The 24997-nt window shown below is 36.4% G+C and overlaps 1 protein-coding gene across 1 annotated transcript in view; it reads right to left on the reverse strand.

Annotated features, from left to right (window-relative positions):
* The window catches only part of CDH8 (cadherin 8), a 526134-nt gene that overhangs the window by 493919 nt on the left and 7218 nt on the right, over window positions 1–24997 (reverse strand). The window contains 1 exon segment of the mRNA XM_043985317.1: window positions 12932–13382. Within this exon segment, the coding sequence (XP_043841252.1) occupies window positions 12932–13183 (252 nt within the window). The 5' untranslated portion in view covers window positions 13184–13382.

Below are 24997 nucleotides of genomic sequence, written 5' to 3' on the forward strand. Positions count from 1 at the left end.
TTTTTTTTTTTTTGCAGGGCAATGAGTGTTAAGTGACTTGCCCAGGCTCACACAACTAGTAAGTATGAAGTCTCTGAGGCCGGATTTGAACCCAGGTGCTTTATACACATGAGTGGTGCCCCCTAATGGCACCATTTCTAATTGAATCTGACAACACTAATCTCATTCAACCTATTTGCTCGGCAGCACTGGAAACTAAGGAGCATCTTTGAAGATGTTAAAATGTTGATAGGATGAACGCTTGCCTATTGTTAACATCATAGAGCCACTTATAACAAGAAATAGATTTGCCAAAAATTCTATAAGAAATATACTTATATATTCATAATATCATAGAATCCTAGAGGTGGACAGGTACCTCCAAGGCCATCTATTACAACTCATAGATGGCCAGGAATCTTCTCTATAGCATCCTTACACATACTTATCCATCCCCCTCCACTTGTTATTCCTCTAGTAAAGAGAAACTCGTTACCAACTAAAACCAAACATTCCATTCTTGACAACTCTCATAGTTAAGGATTTTTTTTTTCTTACACCCAGCAAAAATTTGTTAGTCAGCAGCTCCCAAACATTCAGGCCTAATTCTTTCATACAATAGTTCTTCAGATACTTGAAGACAGCTATCTTCCATCTTCTCTTTTCCAGGCTACACATCCTCAGTTTGTTCAATAGATGCTGGATGGCATAGTGTCCCTTCTGATCTCTGCCTCCTAAGTTCCCTGATTTCCTTCATTTCTAAGTCAAAAATCCACCTTTTCAAGATGCCTTTCCTGATCCCCATTAATGTCAGTTCCTTCACCCTATTGATTATCTCCAGTTTAACTTGTATATAGTTGTTTGAATTTGTTAAACTGTAGGCTCCTTAAGATCAAGAAGTGTCATCTACCTTTCTTTCTACCTCCAAAATTTAGCACAGTATCTGGCACATAGTAGGAGCCAAATAAATGCTGGCCAATAAAAGTCAGACCAATTTTGTTTGACTCCAGGATCTTTATCATCCTGCCCCTCTGGACAGGCTCTAGCATGTGAATTTTTTCCCCAAAATCTTCTCATCTTTTTTCTCTTTTTTGTTTCCACATAACTCCTAGTGTGGGGACCAATTTTTAATTAGGGGGTGCTAGCTAAGCAGCTCGCCACAATATTGGGGCAAGGAAGGAAACTGGCAGCCTCCCTCAAAACAGAACAAGATTTATTTTAACAAGAACGAACTTAAAAAAAACCACAAACGGGATCAGTAGGATCAAAGGAAAGGAAATAAAATGGGGAAAGGGAAATTATAATACCTGAAAAATACCACTGCCCAGGAATTCCAGCTTCCACCTAGAATGCCCAATTCTCCTCCCCCAAACCTAGAAACACCCCACACAGTCCCAGCCAATGGGATGGCCACTCTGACAGTCACATGACTGCCCTCACTAGGCTTCCAATCATTATAATTTTGCCAGGCCCATGTAGGCCTGGGCAAGTGGTGATGACCTGAGGTGCCAGAGCCCTGGCAACAGCTACAACCAGTGGGTGGAGCACAGTGCGGGTTTGCGGAGCCCCAGGCCAGTGCGCATTGAGGCATAAAAACCTCAAATAACAATTAATTCTTTACACTAGATATGCATTGTCTGGGCAAATGGCCTTTTATGTAAAATTCAAACTTTCAATATCTTATGGATATTTGATCTTACAAATAAGAATAATACCATATACATATGGTATTATTCTTACAATAATTATATAGCATATAGAGTTATAGAGTATATATAGAGTATATATATAGTTATATTGCATATAGTCATATAGTCTATATATGATAATTATATATAGAATTATATATGTATCAATTTATATATGTGTCTGTATGTTTTTAATAAATCATCATGAGGTTAAACCTTTTTGTCCTTAGGACCCATAAAGCACTTTCCCTTTTTCTCTTCATATGACAGTCAGCTTCTGTCAATTTTTATATGCTTTTCAAACTATAACAACAGGTCATTTGGGTTTTTTTATAAATACTACAGAATTGCAACATTTCTTTTTCTCTGAGCAATTCTCTTATAAAGCCTGTTGAAAGGCATTTTTGACATCTTAATTTGTTGATCAATGAAGCTAGCTCTTCCAGGTCTTATGAAAACTCACTTAAATTTCTAAATAATATTTTTAAAAAGAAAATTCTATTTGCTGAATATTTTTGCCTTAGTGTCTATCACTTTTTTGTTTGTTTGTTTTTTTGTGGGGCAATGAGGGTTGGGTGACTTGCCCAGGGTCACACAGCTGGTGTAAAATTGTCTGAGGTTGAATTTGAACTCAGGTCCTCCTGAATCCAGGGCTGGTGCTTTATGCACTGCACCATCTAGCTGCCCCTATCACTTTAAAAAAAAAAATGAGTAACATAATCCCTACATTTGCTATGGCCTGATCATTATTAATTGAAGAAAGTATTAAAATATAAACTTAAAAAGTCATAAAAGAAATAAAAGTGGATTCAAATTAGAGGACCTGCCTAGATTCAATTGCTTTGTAGCACTTACTGCCTGAATGATCTTTGGTCAATTAATTTAACCTTTCTTGTGTTCAAGATGTATAAAATGAAAGGTGTAGACTATATGGTTTCAAAGGTCTATTCCATATCAAAATATAAAAAATTGTGCAATGAAAGGTGACATTAACACACCACTTTGTGGGTACAATGTACTTTTGGGATCTGTTGTCTCATTTGGTCCTCCTGATAATCCTATAAGATAGGCAGTTAAATGTTGTTTTTCAATTGTTTCAGTAGTGTCCACCTCTTCGTGACCCCATTTGGGGTTTTCTTCACAAACATACTTATATGGTTTGTAATTTCCTTCTCCAGTTCCTTTGGCAGATAAGGAAACTGAGGCAAACAGGGTTAAATGGCTTGCCTAAGGTCACACAGCTCGTACATATCTGAGGCTGGATGTGAATTCACTAAAGTGAGTTTTCCTGATTCCAAGCCCAGTGCTCTATCCACTGCACCAACCAGCTGCCCAGTACACATATTATTATTCGTATTTAGCAGATGAGCAAATTTAGGCATATAGAGTTAAAGTTACTCGCTCAAGGCCTCAGGGCAAGGATTGAGCAAAGTTCACTGCTTCCCTAAGATAAAACTTCTCATGATTATCATATTTGTTTAACACTAGCTCTCTGCATGCTAGTTGTTGTCTTTGTCTTTGTCTTTACTAAATATAGGAACCATTATAAAGGTATTCCTATCTGAGATAGAGATTGGATTAGATCACCTCTGAGGCCAGATCTGAGATTCTTCAATGCATATAAAAGTTCAGAATATCAGAAATAATTCAAAATTGATTAAAGGAATAAATGAAAAACATTTTTAAGTATTTATTGTTTGTTATATGCCAAATACCATGCTATGGGAATGCATATAGATGAATAAAAAGCCAGTTTCTACTCTGAAAGATCTCTCAGTTTAAACAATTATATAAACCTTTAAGATTTACAAAGCACTTTCCTCATAATGAATCTGGCAGTTGGGTAAGTTCAAGGATTATTATCATCGCTATTTTAATGATGAGAAGACTGAGGCTCATAGAGTGAAATATGGTCACACATCTGGCAAATATGGAAATTGTCATTCTAGTCCCTAACAGCTATAAAACCATAGGATGGAGAGCTGAAAGGCATCTTTGCAGACATCCCATCCAACTCTCTCAATATATAAAGAAACTGAAGACTTAGGTAGCTAGATTTCACAGGGAGTGAGTAACACAACTGGTTTCTGCCCAAGATTTTCCAGGTAGTTAATTAGAAGAACCAGGATCTGAACTTGGGTCCCCTTATTCCAACTCCAACATTCTTTCCACTGTCCTTAACTGTCTCCTAGTCCAATATACTCATTTTACAAATGAAGAGACTAAGACATTGAAAGGTGAAGTGATTTGTTCCTCAGTTTTAGAGCTAGGTCTTGAACTAAGATGACAGGACTCCACACAAAGTACTTTTTTCCCTATACTTTGCTGGCTCTCAATCAGCATTATTAAATGGAGTTGGGACTTCAATTGTGGTTTGGTTTGGTTTGGTTTTGCTTTATTACAACTTTCCTTTTTCAGAGTACAATTTATTTTTATGACCTGACCAATTTCCTTTGGGTGCAGGAGTCTTGGGCCTGTGCTAATTTGCATGACTGGTAAAATTCCATTGATTTTCATCAGCTTTAGCACTAAGCAGTCTCCAGTAGTATAGAGCCTCCTGTTTTTTGGGTTCCCCTCCCATGGAACAGTCATCCAGTGGGTGACTCAGAGGTGTGAAAAGGCAGATATTCTAGAGTCCTGAGTTGGGGGGGCGGGGAGGAGATGCTGACTTGCAATCCCTGAAAACAGGCTGGCTGGCTGGCACACTGACACTGAGTAGGCAGGAGCTTCACTGAACCGAAAATGAATTGTACTCGCAAGACTGAGAATACAATTTTACTCCAACTATTTGGCCCAGTACACTTAACATGCAAACGGCCAGCAAAAATAATGGTATGTCAAGTGTAATTTTCTCAGCAGCTACTGACACTGTATACCATAATACAGGGTAATTATTTGGTATTCCGTGTCCTTCATATAAAGCACCACCCAAATGATTTGCCAGTTAAAGCGAGGGAGGAAGGTTAGAAGGTCAAATTTAAAGAGAGAAAATGAGTCAGTGCCTTGGAGGGAGAGAATTATAAATAGATGTGGCATCACAAGTGAAAGAGCTATATCCAAATAAGGAATCATTGGGAAGGACCAGGTAGGAGGAAAATATAATGAGGAAAAGGAGGAAAAAGATAGGATAATGAAAGAAAAGGGTTTAGAATAAGAAGGTTCTGAATGCCACCAAGGCAAGCTTCAGTTGGATCCAGAACTAGTTGGTGGGTAGAATCAAGGTTTATCTGAATAGGAAAGAACTTCAAAGGTCACGTAATCAAACTGTCTGTCTGAGGTATGAATCTTTCTATACCATCCCTGGCGAGTAGTACTCGACCAACTGCTGGAAGAGCTCTTGTGAAAGGGAACACATTCCCCCTCCCCAATTCCTAAAGCAGCCCTCTGGGGGCAGTTCTAACTATTAGCATATTTCTCCCTAAAGTGAGCTAAGTTTGTCTCCCTATAAATTGTACTCTATTGCTGCTAGTTCTGACCATGAGGGCCAAATAAAACAAATCCATTTCCTGTTTCAATTAGCAACCCTTCAAATGATGAGACAGAGAATGTCTCCCCCCCCCCCGCCCTTGGCTCCATTAATAAAATGTTGTTCAGCCCTTAAAAAGGTCATTTAAAAAATATAATCCTGAATTTCATCTATCTTAAAGCCATATCCATTCATATATGGAGAAAGCTTTCGTTAATTTGTACTCCTAGACTTTTGAATTTGTGATAATTTGGACAGAGACTGGGCTGGTACTTAACATTTTTCTGGCAAACTCTTCTTTGCCTGAAATTAAAATCAATAATATAAACACAATTGCAGAGGAACCTTCAAAATACTTGCAAGAACAAATTGTGTTCACACGTTTTTGGAAATCCTCGTTTCTATTTATAATAATTAATGAAGACTCCTTAGAAAGCATCCCCAACTATCAATTAAACCACACTTAATAGGAACCATTCTTTTAACCTAGTTGAAGTTACTGTACATATTTTAAAGTGATAAAATAATATTTCTAGCTTTCTATTACAAGAGATTAGACTTGTTCTGCTTGGCCCCAAGGGTGGACTAAAAAGCAGTTGATGAAAGTTTCAGAGGAGCCAAATTCAGCTCAACATCAAAGGAGAGGGAAAAAAAAAAACACCTTTCCTAGCAATTAGACCTGTCCAAAAGTGGCATGGGCTGCCTAATATAGGAATGTGTTCCCCATATGTGATTTTTTTTTTTTAGTAAAGACCAGATTGTCACTCATTGGGTATTTTGGGGGTATGGACTATGTCTCAACAGGAGGTTAAATAACCTCTGAAATTTCTTATAACTCTGACATTTCAGTATTTTTTAAAAAGTAAGAATTGGTAGCAATTCAGATTGGTCTCTGCAACCAATGAATTTTCATTTAATTTAATTGAGCATTATATCCTGAGCTTCATTTTTGTGCCTGACACATAGTAAGCACTTAATAAATGTGCTATCTGTTTTCAAAGACGCTTCATGAACAAGGAATCATATAACTAACTGGAATAGTGGTTTTCATACTGGCTCCATATAAATACTGTGCACTAGACTCTTTTTTTTTCTTTTTGGTCTGGGAAATCCTTAATCCAACACTAAAAGGGAGAGCAGCCAAGTGATGGGGAGAAGAGAAGAATCTAACTGCTTCAGAAAATTTTTAATGGGAAATAGGGGGAACAAGGTAAAAATTCAGTCCTCTAAGGCTCTTATTTAGCTTAATGATACTGTATAATACTGGTTACATGATAGTAGTCAATGAGCAAAGATTAAAGAAAAAAACAAAACTACATTGAGGTCTTTATGGTCTGTGTCAACAGCAATGTGAAAGTAAAGGACCTGCAAGGGAGCAAGACCATGTTAAAGAAAGGAGCTCTGAACTTGTAATTGGAAAATCAGTTCAATTTTCTCTGTTACTAGCAGTATTACCTTGAAAAGTCATTCAACTGCTCTTGGTCTCATTTTCCTTTTCTGTCAAAGAAGGAAACAAGATCAAATGATGTCTAAGGTTTCTTTCCGTTTTAACATTCTTTGCTTTCTGTATTATCACTCTATATTCTGTCTTCTAATAGTCCATATTCTAAAGTCTCATCTCGTTTTAAAATCCCATGTCCTAAAGTCTCTCAAAGCTCAGAGTTTATATTCTGTTTCTTGAGATCTAATTACAAACCAAACCAAAAAAAAAAAAAAAAACCTAAAACAAAAAACCTTGATCTAGCCTTCAGTTGAAATTCAAACTCCCATCACTTTCCAGCTTGAATACCCCAGTAGTTTATGTGAGAACATTTAAAAGAGCATTCCTGCTTTGGTGATATAAACAAATAAACAATGTTTCTCACTTTGGTCCTAGGGAGTGACTCAGTGGTGAATTGGATTACAGTTTTGAAAGTGGAACGCCATGAAAGAAAGGAGGGGGAAGAGCTGTTACTGAAGGTGTAAGGACCCAAAAGCTTATTGCTTCCAGCACTTAGCCTGCCTCTTATTCTGAAGCAGTAACCTGAAATGTATTTTTGACTTAGCTACAATTCAGTTCCACAAAGACTACAGTAGAACTGTGCGAGAGCAGTTTTCTTTGAGAAGGAAAAAAAAAGGAATTATTTGAAGTGCTTTTTGAAAGTTTTTTTTCCTCTCTCTCTCTCCAAGTTCAAGTTTAGAATCAATTTAACTCTCCTATGAAAAAAAGGTTAAGATGTTCCATGCTCAGTAGGAATAATTCTCCCAAACTTCTAATTATCTTCGTGTTTATCAAAGACTAATAAATAGATATGCTAACCCCCTTTCAAGGATATAGTCAGGATTCCTAGACTACAAATGGGGACAGGGCATCTGGGTTTTAGATAGTAAATATGTAGAACAAGAAATAGCAATATGCTTAGGCAGGGGATCGGGGGAAGGATGGGGGGAAAGTCTATGATGCATGAATAGTAAATGTGATCATTGACCAATTGGAAGCATCATGACACAGTGTTTGTCCAGCTTGACCTGGAGTAAGGAACATATGGGTTCAAGTCCTATGACCCCCCCACACCATTGGTTGTGTGGTCATGGTCAGGTCATTTAAACTCTCTGTATCTGTATACTAACATGTGAAACAAGGGCCCATTTACATTAATTAGTATGTAAAATGCTAGAGAAATGCCAATTATCCTTATTAATGTAGAAATGCTCCATTATGGGGAGGGTAATATCAAAACTGCAAAGGATGCTATCATCAAATATTATTACATCCGGAAAAAAAATCTTAATTGTCACATCCAGAAGTTGCATTACAGAATAGAATATGAGGACAAAGAATATGAAAGCTGAAAGAATACTTAAAGAACAACCTAATCAATCCCTTCTTTTTACAGAGAAGAAAATTAAAGTCTGAAAAGATGTGACTTTGCCAGTATCATGATGGGTATTAGTGAGCACAAGGTAGAATACAGGTCTGCTGAATCCCAGGTCACTGGTTTTGTTTTGTTGTTTTGTTTAGTTTTCCCCCCAAAGTCTCCAAAGAACAATGTAATGATATAGCTCAAATACTGTCAAATGAGATGGCATTTGCTAACAGTGACATTGGACATTCTAGTGATTAGGGAGCAAAGAGCCATTCATTTTTTTATTTTGAGTTGCAGGCTTCCTTCCTTGCTTCTTTCATTTCCTTCCTTCCTTCCTTCCTTCCTTCCTTCCTTCCTTCCTTCCTTCCTTCCTTCCTTCCTTCCTTCCTTCCTCCCTTCCTTCCTCCCTCCTTTTCTCCTTTTCTCCTTTCTTTCTTTCTTTCTTTCTTTCTTTCTTTCTTTCTTTCTTTCTTTCTTTCTTTCTTTCTTTCTTTCCTTTCTTTCTTTCTTTCCTTTCTTTCTTTCTTTCTTTCTTTCTTTCTTTCTTTCTTTCTTTCTTTCTTTCTTTCTTTCTTTCTTTCTTTCCTTCCTTCTTTCTTTTTCTTTCTTCTTTCTTCTCTTCTCTTCCTTCCTTACTTCTTTCTTCTCTCTCTCTCTCTCTCTCTCTCTCTCTCTCTCTCTCTCTCTCTCTCTCTCTCTCTCTTTCTCATTATAAAATACAAGCCTAAGAAATCATAAGTGGAGGAAATTAGAAAGTAAGTTGAGGTTTCCTCAAACTTCTCCTGACAGTGAATAATTTTTAAATTGCTTCTGAAATTGCTTCTCACAAATATTCTAGAATTGGTCTCAACTAACTGTTCAATTAACATTATCAAGTGTTCATAGAAAACTTTTATACCCTATCAGAAAGAGATGTGTGGGTTTTTTTCTTCATTTGCTGTTGTTACATTGTCAGTGATCTATGTGTGAATATATGAACAAGTGTTTGTGTATGTGTGTGCATGTGTGTGTATGTGTGTTTATTCTAGTGCATCAGCTCTCAGTTCAAGGATGGCAACATTTCTTTTCTATTATTTGTCATACCTAACAGTGTTTTACACCTAAGTTTTCCATGGATTCAGAACAAGTCTTTTTGTTACATTCCTTATAAGGCTTGGTAATTACATGGTATAAAATTACTCCCAAAGGGTTGTTAGAGCTGGAATTATGAATAGTGGAACTTTCTGGGGCACTATTTGGCATAATACACAAGAAGTTAACAAGAAGTACATACACTTTGACCTAGCTACAGCACTGGTGGATCTAAAAGATCCCAAAGAGATCAAAGAAAAAGAAAAAAGCCTTTATAATCACTCTTTTTGTGGTAGCAAAAAACCTGGAAAGTAAAGGGATACCTATCAATTTGGAAAAGACTGAATAATTTGTGAAACATAATTATAATGGAATACTATTTTGCTGTAAGAAATGGTGGGAGGTGCAGCTAGGTGGCCCAGTGGATAGAACACTGACCCTGTATTTAGGAGGAGCTGAGTTCAAATCAGGCCTCAGACACTTAACACTTACTAGCTGTGTGACTGTGCAAGTCACTTAACCCCAATTGCCTCACACACACACACCAAAAAAACAAAAACAAAAAAAAGAAATGGGGGTAAAGATTATTTCAAAGAGACATGGACAGTCTTGTATGAACTAAAGCAGAAGAACAATTTATACTATAACATCAATGTTATAAAAAGGAATAATTTATTTAGATTTAAGAAATTTAATCAGGTAAATGATCAACCCTGATTCCAGGGGATAGGTAAGAAAGAATACTGCCTATCTCATGACAGAGAGTAGATACACTAATATGCAGAACAAGAAATATATTTTTGAATGTGACCATTGTGAAAAGTATGTTTTGATTAACCATCCTCTTTTCCTCCCTTCCTCCCTACTTCTGTTCCTCTCTCTTTTCTTCCTCCTGTCCCTCCCTCCTTCTTCCCTTCCTTCTTTCCCTTGTTCCTTTATTTCTTCCCCTCCTTCCTTTCTTCTTTCTTTTTTCTTCCTACCTTCCTTCCTGAATTTCTTCCTTTTTCCCTCCTTCCTTCTCAGAAGATATGAGGGAAAATGCTACATTATTGAAAAAATAACCTTTAAAAAGATTCCCTCCCCCCCCCTTTTCTATGGGTTCCTATTATCAAAAGGTCTGAGTCCTCAAGGTAACTGAGAACATTATCTGATTTCAAGATAAATCCCAATGGTCAAAGAAGAGGGGAATTTTCTGACAATCAAAATGGGTACATTTTCAAAATATATATTAAAACTATACCTTTTCAGTATAGAGAGTGTTGGATTTGGTATCAGAAGGTCTGAGTTTGAATATTTATTGATACTTACTACCTGTGTGACCTTGGACAAAATCACTTAATCTCTTTGTACCTCAATTTCCTCATCTATATAAAAGAAACAGATGATCTCTAAGGTCCCTCAAATCTACACTTCGATCACCCTATTTCATTTCACAATCCCCTCACTTGCTAGATCTGATAACCCTGTATCTTGCCTAGCCTTAGTTCTGACTCAGGTTGTCACTAAAGGTTTACTGAGTAAAATCTTAATTAGCATTCTTAATAAACATTAATATAATTTAACAATTCCATATAAAATAGAGTTTGATAGTTTCATGTTTTCTTGAATTCCAACAATAATTCTATAAAAATTACACCACTGGTTATTTTGGAGGACCTGAATTTGAGGTCCAATGTAGAGTGACAGCAAGTATACAGGATTCAGAGCCAGAAAACTACAATTTGAATATTGGCTTTTTTGCTTATCATTTGTATTAGATGGGGTGAATTTATTCACCTCTTTTAGGGCTCCGTTTTCTCATTTCTAAAAAAAGATGCTTAAAGTAAGAATCTTTAGTTAGACTCAAATCTTATGCTCCTATGATCTCCCTTCCCTTAGAGTCTCTGACACCTGATCTAGGTCAAAGGAAGAAATCGGGCCCTTTCCTGAAGTGCATTGCCTCTTTCAAATCTCTAGGGTAAGAGAGGAGAAAATGAACAAGATGCCCACTAACACCCTTTTCAACTCTTAAGATTTTATAATTCTAATATGCTTATCAAGTTGGAAGAGCTAATGAAACTCTCAAAGAGCACTATCTAAAAAGAGCACTGAAGCCCTTTAAATTGCCACCCTTTCGAAGAAAGGACTTGGCAGAGTCACATCTAGATTTTACTTATCGGAAAATAAGCCATGGCAAAGTACCTCCGATCATGGTGAGCTTTCTATTTGTGAGCATTTGGACAGAGATTGAAGAACAGTGCCGAGCAGCTGCCTGGCATTTATGGCATTCAGCAGAGCTCCGTGTAATTTAGGCTAGCAGATAGCACGCTTCTACTGATCACTGCTCTAGCCCAGAAAATGCTGATTGAGAAAAACAATCCTAGCTGGGGGAAAAAGAAAAGAAGAAGAAGAAGAAGTAAAAAAAAGAAGCCAGACAAGATTCAAAAGGCTCAAAGATAACAAGTACATGCTATCCAGGCAAATGTATACACACACACACACACACACACACACCGCACAGATACATTAAAAGAAGGCCAATTCTCAATCTACCCTAAATCCTAATATACTTATGTATTCATCCTACTATAAGGAAAAAAAAGTATCAGAATATTGTGAATCTCACATTACATAGGCACTGAACCCTGCCTTTGCATTACTTCTAATTATCTCTGAGAAATGGCATAACCTCATTACTCATAAAACTCCAAAAGTTAGGGCTAGAAGTGATCTTGGATGATCCAATACCCTCATTTTATGGATTAAGAAACTGAGTCTTTAAAAATGTAAAATATCTTGCTCAACTGAGGCCTGAACAGGAGAAGGTACCTGAGTAACCTTATCCATCCTATGTAGTTGCTAACATATGAACAGAAATACAAGCCTTAGACAAGGAACAACCTAGGAAAGTGGCAAAATGCTCATAGGTTTTGGTTTTGTCTGTGTCCTTACTTCCTGATACAGTACTGGGCACACAGTAGGCACTTAAAAAATGTTTGATGAATTGTACTGAACTACACTGAATCAAAAACAAGCAGGTAAGATCGTATATCAATAGAGAGGGAAAAGAAAAACACATTGGAATTTAAATCTGCATCTGAGACTTGCTATCTGTGTTTAGACCACTTAATCTTCCTGAGTCTCAAATGTTCTCATTTATAAAAGGTATATAATATTTATACTACCAACTTCCTTAGATTATTGTGGAGGAAAGAGTGAAAACTTCAAAGTACTATATAAATGGGAGTTTATTAATACAATTGATATTGCCCTTTTGCTGTTAGTACCATTAATATAGCTAATAAAATACAGCTCAGAAAAATAGGTAGTATTTTCAAGGTATTGTGCAATTTGGATACTACAAAGCTGAATACAAAGTTGTTTCTACTCAAAATTGCTAGGAAATCACCGTGTGTGAGCTTTTGTCAAAGTAATCTATAATTAATAGTGTTAATAACAATGATTGTTATTTTTTATCAGTGTCATCATTTAAGACTGAATCTCCCTGTCTCATTGAAACTAGAAGTACAGTGTTCACTCACAGAAGTGAGCTCACTAATGCTTAGAGATTTGAGGTATTTTGTTTCTACCTGGGCTTTTTATCTCCCTTCCTTTGGCAGCCAGGTGCCAGTCTTACTGATGTCAACTTAGCCCACTGACATCCAGAAATTCCAAGCTGAAGAGATCCACCAGCCTCAGAATGCTTGGCAATAGGAATTACAGGCATGTGCCACTCCACCTTAAATGATGTATGTTTATTAAAGAAGTATATCAAAAGAACCATTTAGACAAGTAATCCATTCAAAAATAAAAACAAAAACAAATAAAAACCTTGATTTTGTTTCAACGACTTAAATACTATGGATTGACCATTAAGCTATTATCTTAAAAACCAAGCTTACCCGGCCAACTAGTATTGGTTCAGGTCCAGAAAATTCTTCCAGAACAAACATTTGATTCCAAACCCAGCCTCTCTTGGAGCGGTTCAAAACTCGTTGTTCTTCACTCAACCCATTCACTCCAAAATTGGATCCACTTGGTAAAACCTGAGATGGGGCCATTGGAGCCATATAAATATATGGGAGAACAGTAATCCACAAGATTATTAATGGAGTCCAGAGATCCAAGAGCATTTCTGCTAGGCGTTCTGGCATCGTACTCCCAGTTAAGCAAATTGCCACAGAAATGAAACAGTTATTTTGCTTGCCTCCAGCCGTTGGCCATCCAATTCATCATGTGGTACCAAACATTCATTTACAGTTCTACCAGGCGTTTATGGCACAGGAAACATGAATAAAAACAGCTCAGAGTAGAAGACCACAATCCATCAGATTTCCTGGTCATTGAAGACTCCTGCCAAAATAAGGAAAATACCAGCTAAAAATACATGGAAACAGTTCTTTAAAAAGTCATTTACATTCAAAATTGCTTAACTGAAAATTTTAATTGGCCAGTTTGGGAACTTACCAGTTTCTTCAGGTAAAAGCAGTACTTAGTATGTTAACATCATATTAATGTAATTTACAAGCATTCACTGCCTATAATGATTTTTATCATATAATCTTATCATTTGGAAGACATCAGACTTTGCCCTACTTAAATGGGAATACTCTTTAAAAACTGCTAACGATTATAAGCAACAGGGTTTTACTCAATAGAGGTCTTCAAGTCAATTCTGGATGACCACTTGTTGGGGGGTATTATAAAAAGGATTATTGATCAATCAACAAGTATTTATTAACCATCTTTTATGTCCTGCACTGGGGATAAAAATTTGAAAAGAGAGGCAGTTTACATGGTCAGGCAGAGACTGGATTAAATGACCTCTTTTTTGTTTTTATTTATATATATATATATATATATATATATATAATTTAAAAGTTCTAATATTCTGGTCATTAAGCCTCAGCTTAAAGACCTCCAGTGATATAGAATTAACTCTCCATAGATTAAGACAGTCAATTGTTGGACAGTCCTAATTATTTTTTTCCTCTTTATATTGAGCTAAAATTTTCCTCTCTGTAGCCTCTCCTTTACTTATAGTTTTATTCTCTGCGTCCAAGTCAAGGCTAATCTTTCTTGTTCATGAACTGCTTATTAACAAGAACTGTAACAATGAATTATTTTCTTTCCACATTTTTTTAAAGGGAAGACAAATCAATTCAAGGTTTTGAAATGCAAACCTCCATGGATATTAATGAAACCATTGTAGCCCTATTTCTTCATAAGAATTCAAACATTATTTCCCAATTTTCATGGGAACAATTACTACCATTAGGCAAGCTGGACAAAGAGATTGACTCTGTCAATACAAAAGAAAAGTAGTATGCGATTTCAAGAGAAAGGATAAAACTCCAAACACTTCAATCTGCTGCTGTTACACACACACACACACACACACACACACACACACACACACACACACACATATATGCATAAACACACATTTTTAAAAGTTGCTCCAATTCAGTCTAAAAAACGTGATTCTCCACCATTATACTAATGGTGACTGAATAAAATTAGAAAGCTCCCAGAAGAAATTCTATAGTGTCCAGTTTGTACATAGAGATAATCAAGGTCATGCCAGGGCTCTCAAACTAAATGCACAGTTGAGCAGGAGATTCAAATTATGGAAGAAAAAAAAGCCCTCCTTTGGGAATGGAATGTGTTAAAAATACAGTTTTTCAATTGTGAAGATTCAGAAATGGATGGCCAAAATAAAATAAAATAAATAAAATAAAAACCCATTACTGGAGATGTCAAAGAGATTTTTTCTTTTCTTTTTTTTCTTTTTTCTTTTTTTTTTCTTATCTTCCATGTGGAAAAAAATATATTTCTTTCTCTGTAAAACTACATTTAAAAAAAAAAAAGGACATACAATCATTTCAGTTTTTAAGAAGAAACCCTACTAGATTGGATTAAATGTGAAAGTAATTCTTTAGGAAACTAGAGGGAACTGGTTGACTCAGGGAATTCATAATGGGATAGGAAACCTTTCACTTTTAGGTCACCAGTTCAAATCTAACCTAGGACTGCTGTGATAGAAAGTCATTACCTTTGGATGGGCTGGTTAGCCACCTCTGTGAAAGGAGCTGATTGCTTTAGGGCTGATGCTGCTACAAATAAAGGCAGTGTCTCTAATTTAACAAGATGACCGCTGTAATCACCCCTCCTGTCACTCTTCCCATGGGCTCAGAAGTTGAGCTGAAGTACCTTTCACCTCAAAGGGTCGATCTATCCATAAAACTGCCATTTGGAAGAGTCTCTAAGAAAGGCAAACCTCTCACAGAAAAGATAGACAGTTTCTGGGGCTAGCCATCCCATATTTGTTTTGGTTTTTGTTTTTCCAACCTGGGAGCCCAAAGCACAATTCAGGAGAAATGATCATTTTTTCTGAGATTTGGACATTTGAGATTCACAAATGTCATCCTCTCCTTTCCTTTCATGTGTTAATTCATAACCTTGAATTTTCATGTGAACAATCAACTTCAAGCTAGCCATCTATTCTAAACAGGACCAAATGCTCTAAAAGTTAATTTTGTAGAAAGGAAGAAAGGAAATTCTGAAGCATTATTTGTTTTAAAAGTAACAAAATCCTAACCATATACAGGTTTTGATTAAGTTATGAAGCACATTGATAATTGTATTCTAATCTGACCATGAAATATAAATATCAATACCCCCATTTTAGAGATAAGGAGACTGAGGCTTAGAGATATTAAGTAAACTGGTCCCATATAGTTCAAGTAGAAGAGCAGGGAATTAAGCAACTAGAAGTAGCTGAGCAGGTCTATCAGAACAGAATTGGAAGGTACCTCAGAATATAATTAATTGTTAAATAAAGTCAAGGGACCTTAGAGTTAATTGACCCACAAATATTTATTTTTTTTATTTTTTATTTTTTATTTTTTATTTATTTATTTTTTTGGCGGGGCAATGGGGGTTAAGTGACTTGCCCAGGGTCACACAGCTAGTAAGTGTCAAGTGTCTGAGGCTGGATTTGAACTCAGGTACTCCTGAATCCAGGGCCAGTGCTTTATCCGCTGCGCCACCTAGCTGCCCCCTATTTTTTATTTTTTTAGTGAGGCAATTGGGGTTAAGTGACTTGCCCAGGGTCACACAGCTAGTTAAGTGTTAAGTGTCTGAGGCCGGATTTGAACTCAGGTACTCCTGATTCCAGGGCCGGTGCTCTATCCACTGCGCCATCTAGCTGCCCCCACAAATATTTATTAAGCAAATACCAAGTCTTAAGCAAACAAAACAGAATATGAGAGGTGATGAAGACTTCACATCATAGCACAGTAGAACAGAAATGAATCTTACAACGAAATGTCAAAGAATTATCTCAGAATATGAAATGTTTGAATGGGAAGGGACTTTAGAATCCATGCAAAGCTACAATCCGATAATCTTAATCCTAATCCAGAACATAGAATATTAGATTTAGAAGGGAGCTGAGAACACAGAATATTCTGATATTTATGTTAACACGAATCAATCAATTAATGAAAATATATTAGGGAAGTATTTATTATGTTCAAAGCACTGTGCCATGCTGGGAATACAATTAGACAAGTAAGATAGTCCTTGATGTCAAGAAGCTCACCTTACAATGGGAGAAAATACATATACTAAGGTGCAATTGAAAGTCACAGGTCTAATGGTTCTTAGGACACAGTGGCAAGTCAGATAGTGATACATCTTCTTTAGTGTCATTTCCGTTAATTAAACCATATCAGTTTCAGATATTTGAAAGTTCCAAGGACCCTGGCATTTGAAGGTGTCAAGAACTGGCAGGCCATTTATGTCTTATATTTTCCATAAATGTATAACTCTGTAAAGAGGTAGATTCTCCCATGGCATTGTCTCTGATCCTTATAGTCAAACTAAAGTTAAAAGGGATCTTAGAATAAAGAATGTGAATGCTGCAAAAGGTCTAAGATATCATCCATTCCAAGCCCGTCATTTTAGAAATAAAGAAACTGAGGACCAGAGATGGGTAGTGAATTTTCAAGGATCTTCTGTGAGTTAAGGGTGGAATTAAAACACATTAAAACTGTGAGTTCAATATTGTTTCATTTTTTCTAAGCTGCACAGAGACGGTGTTTGGGCAAACACATAAATGCACACTTTAATATACATGCATACATAAATGCATATACCCATTTATCCAGTTTGCATTTCCCAGCATAAATCAGAGAAATGGGGAACAAGAAGATAATTTAAGGCCATTTCATCTGAGCCTTCCCCCAAAGTATGTCAGAATTTAGTGGGAAATCTCATCGTAAATAGATTTCTAATCCCGTTCCTATTGCAATGCTTCTGTTTCCACACTGAATTCTCTGGTGAAAGAAGCACTGCTGTTAGAGTCTCTCCCCCTATAGCCAAGGATCTTTCTGGTTAGTTTCCCTCACATCACACTGATTGTAAGATACTGAGGGAAATTAAAAAGTGGCTACCCCTCACAAAAAGACTGGGGAATGCCTGATGTGGTTCAAAGCTCTCATTTTTAGGATAAAGAAACTGAAGGTTTAAGAGACGTACCCAACAACATACGGCTATTTTGCCTGCACTCCAATGAGAGCTCGTGTCCCCTGGCTCACTGGAATCCTTTAATAAGTTGGGGCAATCATTTCAATAGTATTTACTCAGTGTAAGTGCTGTCACATTTGGGACTCCATCAGTGACAGTATCTCTCCCATCTGCATTATTTCGAGCACTTGAGGGAATTGCATTGCTAGCTGATGTGACCTCATTCCCACACATACCATCATAGCAAAGAAGAACTTGACTTTCAAGAATTGAGGCTGAGCTGTTAAGAAAGATAAGATTTAATAGTGACAATTACAACCTCCCAGAGTGTCAGAGCTGGAAAGGCTCTGGAGGGATCATGTAGTTCAGCCCTCTGATTTTAAAGGTGAAGAAACTGAGGCTGAAAGAGTAAAAGGGACTTCAACCTCCTCATTAGGTAGATGAAACAACTTAAACTTACAGACAGGCAGTAACTGCAACCTACTTATTTTTTAGATGAAGAAACTGAGGCCCAAGGACAAAAAGCAACTTGCTCAAGTTAATGAACAGCAGAAGCCCAATAAGGATCAGAGATGACTGGTCAGAAAGAGATGTCCTATCATAAAGCTGAGGAAAATGGGCTAAGCCATTTTACCTCCACTTGGACCGTAATTTCCTCCTCTGAAACATGAAGATATTAGACTACATAATACACGGTGTACTTTCAGACTGAAAAATAAAGTCTTTTTACATTTTCTTCAGCTCCACACAGTCACTATTGTTTTTCATTTATATGCTTGTTTGTTTTGATTTTGTAAGTCATTACCAAAAGCACTAATTAATGCTTTGGGGGGATTAGATGATAGCCTTGCACAGTTTCATGATAAATGAGGAAATGCTAAAGGTCTGTTATCAGAATTAATAAAATTGTTAAAAAGTTGTTGAATATACAAACTGCTTACCTATACTCAATGAGAAATAAATTGACTAAGGTCATAAAAGCTTGGCAGAAAAAAAAATCAATTTATTTTTAGATTTTCCAACCACAATATATCTGTCTGGCCAAGTAATCCACTTTATTATGATGCTGCAACATTGATTCACACCCTGATAGTGAAAGGAGAGATTATATAGTCTCTTTGGAATTCCTACACATTGGGATGTGTTTAGATTTCACTTTAAAAACTTCATCCTCTCCAGGGCAATTTACTGTGAATCCCATTCTTCTTTCATTACTGTTTTGTAGATCCTTCTTATTACAGGCTCCTGCTAAGTCTGCTGACCCCAATATTTTTGTAAGGTGAATTTAGTCAATTCTTGATTGTTTGTGCAGTTATGTAAAAATATTGGCCATTAACTTCACAAACAATGTGAATTAGAGATTCAAATCTATTAAACACTTAAGTCTAAACCAGATTTCTATAGGTACTTCAAAACAATGCATTAAATTATTAGGGGTGACAGCATATTATGTTTCTATTGGAGATTATTGACTGCAACATTTCACAGAGAATATGAAAGTTGGAAAGGACTTCAGAAGCTACTTAGTAAATAGAGTAGAATTCCCTTTCTACAATATTCTTGACAGGTAATGATCTAGTTTCCCCTTGGAGACCCAGAGTGATAGTAATTCTCACTCCCTCCTTCACTTCCCTTATTTGAGGGACCATTTTTCTTTTCAACAGATTTAATAATATGAAAGGTTGTTCATCATATCTACCCCGAATCAGTCTCAAAAATTTAGGCCTACTGTTTCTAGTGGTGCCTTGTTGACAAAACATAATGAATCTAATGACCTTTTGACATCCCAGGCTTTAAATACTTAAAGACTTTAAATACTTAAGTCCCTTCTCAGTCTTCTGGTTGAAAATAACCAGTTCTTTATTTTACATGATCTCCAATCTCCTTACCAGACTGACCATTCTGCTCTGCACACAATTCTGAATTTAATATAATTCCTAAAGTATGGTACTCTGACCTGAATACAAAATCCCAGGGGGGAGGCAACAATTAGACAGTAAGAAGAGTGCTGAATCTGAAGTAGAGAGTCTGGGTTCAGATCCTACCTCTAATGATTTTAGTGCCTGTGTAAACTTGGGAGATTTATTTAACTTCCACTGAGTCTAGAGTTTTCTCACCTATTTAAACAATGGAGTTTATCCTGAGGTCCACTGAGATCCTTCCAATTCTAGGTCAGTGATACTAAGATTTTTCTCTGGCTGAAGCAAAGCACAATGGAGTAATCACTGTTATTCTTCCTGAACCCTGCAATCCTACTATGCATTAACTTTTTTCTTTTGCATGTCCACTCATATAAAGAATTTAATGCCAGTCGTTCCTTAAACAAAAGCACTGCTAATCCTTCAGAACCCAGCCCTCTCCAAAGATCCATTTATCATATTGGTGCTTCTTACCTTGTCATCTACAGAAACACATGCAAAACCCACTTTCTCCTATACTATCATTGATTTTTACATTCCTGTAAAAAAAAAAATTCCCTTGTCTTTTCAGAAAGGAAGAGGAGTCTAGTTCAAAGTCTCTAGACTCATGAGGCTTTGAGATACAATGGTGATCACTTCGAATTTTGTGATCTTGGAAACTGTCAGTCTTAGTTTTCTTGACCACAAAATGGGAGGAAAAAAATAGGAACTCCCTGACAGTGTTGTTGTGAGGATCTAATAATATATGTAAAGCACTTAGCACTTGTTTAATAAATGTTTCCTTCCTCCCAACTATTTATAAAGAGCTTGGCGCATAGTAGGTGTTTAATAAATGCTTATCTTCTTCCTTCTTTTCCTCTTCCTTTCCTTTTTCTTTTCTTCCCTTTCTTCTTTCTTTCCTTCCTCCCTCCTTTCTTGCCTCTTTTCTTCCCTCCTCCCCTCTCCCTTCCTTCTTACCTTCTTTCCTTCCTTGGACAAGACAATGAGTCTCATTTTCCTCATGTGCAAAAAGAGGATAAAGCTTAAATGGTCTATTCTACAAGACAGCTGTAAGGAAAGTGTGTTGTAAACCTTAAGATGCTAGAGAAGTTTGATTTTGTTGTTGTTAATATCAGAAAACTGGGAATTGTGTTCTTGTTTGCCTTTGGCTTACTGAAGTATACCAGTGTTCCTTTTCTGAACCCTTAGAGATTTCTCTTCTTGCCATTGTTGATTATTCTGACAATAAAACTTGGACTAGTTTCCGTCTCACTGCAAAATAAGGAGGGGTTTGTTTACTAGACACCATATTCTTGTTGTGTTTTTTTTTTCTCCCCATCCCCTCCCATACTGTGCTGCCTTTCTCCACTGCTGCTCTGTTCTTGTCAAATTTGTAAAAGTTGCCTTATTTTATTAGAGTTAGAAACAATCTACCTCTATCCCTAGATGTATAACTCTCTCTAAAGGGGTAAATTTTTCTGACTCATCAACTCCCAATGTTGTCTATGACCCACATATTGAAGTACTTTATAGAGTCTAAACCTCTTCAGGTTGTACTGTACACTTGTTACCTGATGCTTCCTACCCTGTGCTGCATTTTCAAAATCTTGGTCCAAAACTCAACGGCATAGGGGGCGGCTAGGTGTCGCAGTGGATAAGCACCGGCCCTGGATTCAGGAGGACCTGAGTTCAAATCCGGCCTCAGACACTTAACACTTACTAGCTGTGTGACCCTGGGCAAATCACTTAACCCAAATTGCCCCGCCAAAAAACAAAAAAACAAAAACCCCAAACTCAAAGGCATAGCTCCAAATCAGTGTAAATGGCTATATTCTCCACCTAAATTCCCCAACCAGCATCCAGAAGACTGTTCTTACATTTATGAATCTTTCATCTAGTTTACTAGTCTAAACAAGTCCTTTTTTTATTACAATCTTGTTTTTACTGGCTAATTTCTATTTGGCATAAAATATTCCTATTCTATATGAGGGAAAATTATATAATAAATAAAACTACTATATATAATTTTATATATAAATACATAATGAATATATTATCTTATTTAATGATAATCATATGATTAATAAATAATTAATTCAACAATTAATTTAGTAATTATTTTCATTAATTATTGTTATAATAATTATACAATAATAGATACTAGGTATTTATACATAAACGTTTAAGTAGCACCTACTACGTTCCAGGCACTGTGCTTTACAAATATTGTGTTAGTTTATCCTCACAACAAATTTGGGAAGAAGGTGCTATATTATTATCCCCATTTAACCGATGAGGAATCTGACACAAACAGAAGTCAAATGACATGCTCAAGGTCACACAGCTAATAAGTGCCTAAGGTTGTATTTGAACTCAGCTCTTACTGACCCCAGGGACATGCGCTCTATCCACTGTGCCACCTAAATGTTCCCTATGCATGTCTGTATGTGTGTATGTAATAATCCAAAAGAAATAGCATTTCATGCATGATTGGCATATATTTCTTTAAGAATTTGTGACTAAATTGATGACTTAAAGAAAGATAAGCAGCATTACAGTTAGAAGATATCTGCACTTTTTTATACCTTAACCTGATTTCTTAATCTCCTCTCTTTCTACAAAAGCCCTAACACATTCATAGATACTCGTGGTTAGAGGAAAGATGAATACACTATGGATCTATTATTTAGGCTATTCATTTTAAATTTAATTATAATACCTAAGACCTAAATTCTAGATTAGTAATAGTTTATGCTTGTATTGTTTCTATATGAGTTAAATTATTATGTGATCCTGAGTAAGTCATTTTAAATATCTAGGTCTCATTTCTCTTTCTCTCTTTCTTTCTTTCCTTCCTTCCTTCCTTCATTTTTTTTTTTTTTGTTGTTTGTTTTGGTTTTTGTTCGGGGCAAGGAGGGTTAAGTGACTTGCCCAGGGTCACACAGCTAGTAAGTGTCAAATCTGACTGAGGTCAAATTTGAATTCAGGTCCTCCTGAATCCAGGGCCAGCACCTTATCCACTGCGCCACCTAGCTGTTCCCCTTCCTTCCTTCTTTCTTTCCCCTCTTCCTTCCTTCCTTCTTTTTTTTCTCTTTTCCTTTCTCTTCCTTCTTTCCATTAACTCTTTTCTTTCTCTTTCATTTATTTAATTATCTATTTATTTACTTATTGATTCTTTGCAAAACAAGGAGATTTAAATAGATAACTTCCAGGGGCAGCTAGGTGGGGCAGTGGATAGAGCACAGGCCCTGGAGTTAGGAGTACCTGAGTTCAAATCCAGCCTCAGACACTTAACACTTACTAGCTGTGTGACTGGGCAAGTCACTTAACTCCAACTGCCTCACTAAAAAAAAAAAAAAAAGAAATAGATAACTTCCAATGGCCTTTCTAGCTCTTAATGATATATAAATTTCAAAGCCCCCTGGAGCTCTGGTTCAAAATGTCCTGGGTTATAACATTCTAAATCCTAAAATCCTTTCCAGATCTAGTATTCTTTGATACAAAACAATATATGACTTTTTCTTCTTTTTTTGTGTAGTTTACCCCAGCTCCCCTAAATAGTAACTTATATATAGTGTTTAAGACTTTGAAAAGTGCTTTACATACAATATATCATTTGATCCCCCATTACAATCTTCATTTTATAGCTGAGAAAACTTGGAATCCAAATAAGCAATCTGTCAAGAGTCCTGGGATTTGAACCCAATGTTTCCTGACTCTCTCTGCTTTGTCACACCACCTCTTAATGGACATCTTAATGACAAAAAATAAAATAATCCTTTAAAATAAAATAATCCTTTAAAAAAATGAACAGCTCCTATCAGTATCACAATAACCAAGGCCTTAGTATGTGGCGCTTTTCTTTTAAAGAGTTCACCATTCTTTACAAATATGTTACATTTTATTCTAGTAGCTCCGTTGTGAAATAGAAATCAATTTGTGTTCTAGAGGCAGAAAGGAGTAGTGGATAGTGATCCTTTCTCACCTTTCTGGCCTTCTTACACTTTGCTCCCCTGCATGCATTCTGTGATCCAGTATTACCAGCCTCCTTGCTGTTCCTCATACAGAAAGCTCAATCTCTCAACTCTGAGCATTTTTATCGACTCTCTCCCATGCCTGGAATGATCTTTCCCTCTTCATTTCTGCCTCATGGCTGTCTTCAAGCCTCAGCTAAAGTCTTACCTTCTGCAAGAAGCTTTTCCCAGTCCTCTTTAATCTTAGTGCTTTCCCTTTGAGACTATTATCAATATGTCCTGTATATATCTTAATTGTATGTCCTGTTTGCATATTGTCTTCCCCATTAGACTGTAAGCTTAATTTGAGCAAAGACTTTCTTTTGACTTTCTTTATATCCCTAGTGCTTATTAGCACAGTGCCTGGTACCTAGTGGGCATTGAATAAATGCTAATTGATTGACTGATTGACAGAGAGACAGTCTAAAAGCTACAAAGCCCTATGTTCAAACCCCACCCTGACACATACTGGCTATCTGACGATGGGCAAGTTAATCTCTGTGGTACAGTTCTCTAAGTCTCTAAGCTGCAGAAAAAGTAGTGAGCTGCATTGACAAAGGACATTACCTCACCTGGAATTTCCCTATACCGATAAAATTATAGTTTCACTCCCTTCGTATCAATGCTGAACCTATCCAAGCCAGTTCAATTACTTATCCCGGGTCAAACTGTCAGATACTGAACTTGAAATGGAGTGCAAACTTCTAATATACTGAGTTAGCATCTTAATTATTAATTAATATTCACTAGTTACTATCCTTTCAAGTATAGCTTACCTATAATTCTTTTCTTTAAAAAAATGTTAGTGTAAAAATGCTACCCACTTACTCTGACAACCTATAGGAAAAAGTGTAGGTATATAATTTGTCAAAAATAATATTGAGACATCACACAGAAAGCACTCTTCATATAGGGAAAGAAATTTGCTTGGAGGGATTCTAAAACAGTATTTTATCTTCACATGGAAAATCATGTTAATGAAACACTATAAAGACCTCCATGGGTATGTTTGCACCTCCCATCAAAATCTCTAAAATTGGAAGCATCCCAAGGGGGAAAATATCTCTGCTTTGAAGATGGAAAAAAAAACAGTCACAGAGATGTTAAGTGATTTTATCAAAGGTAAACATCTACACTTTTGTAGAGAATGGAAGAGACCCAGTATTTCTCCTCCAAGCTGAAATTTTCAAATGGAAAATCATCTTCTTTTCTATTTGTTGCTGTCCTATGAGTGAACTACCACATAATTCCAAGTCACATCTTGAATACTAAAAGGATTACAGAGATTACTCTCTCTGAATAAAAAGAACCATTCCCTTATTGAACCTGATGTATCATTCCACCCACCCTTGACCCCAATAAATGCATCTTGCATTATTTTGGAGACTTTTTATACTGTTAATGTTCAGACATCAAAAATTGCACAATATACTTGTTACATACTTATTTGCCTACAAAGAAGAAAGATATGAAAATAGGTTCTCTATCGAGTAATAGTTGCAAATAATAATAACACATTCACCCC

Source organism: Dromiciops gliroides, chromosome 2 (genome assembly GCF_019393635.1).
Source record: "Dromiciops gliroides isolate mDroGli1 chromosome 2, mDroGli1.pri, whole genome shotgun sequence".
Lineage (NCBI taxonomy): Eukaryota > Metazoa > Chordata > Mammalia > Microbiotheria > Microbiotheriidae > Dromiciops > Dromiciops gliroides.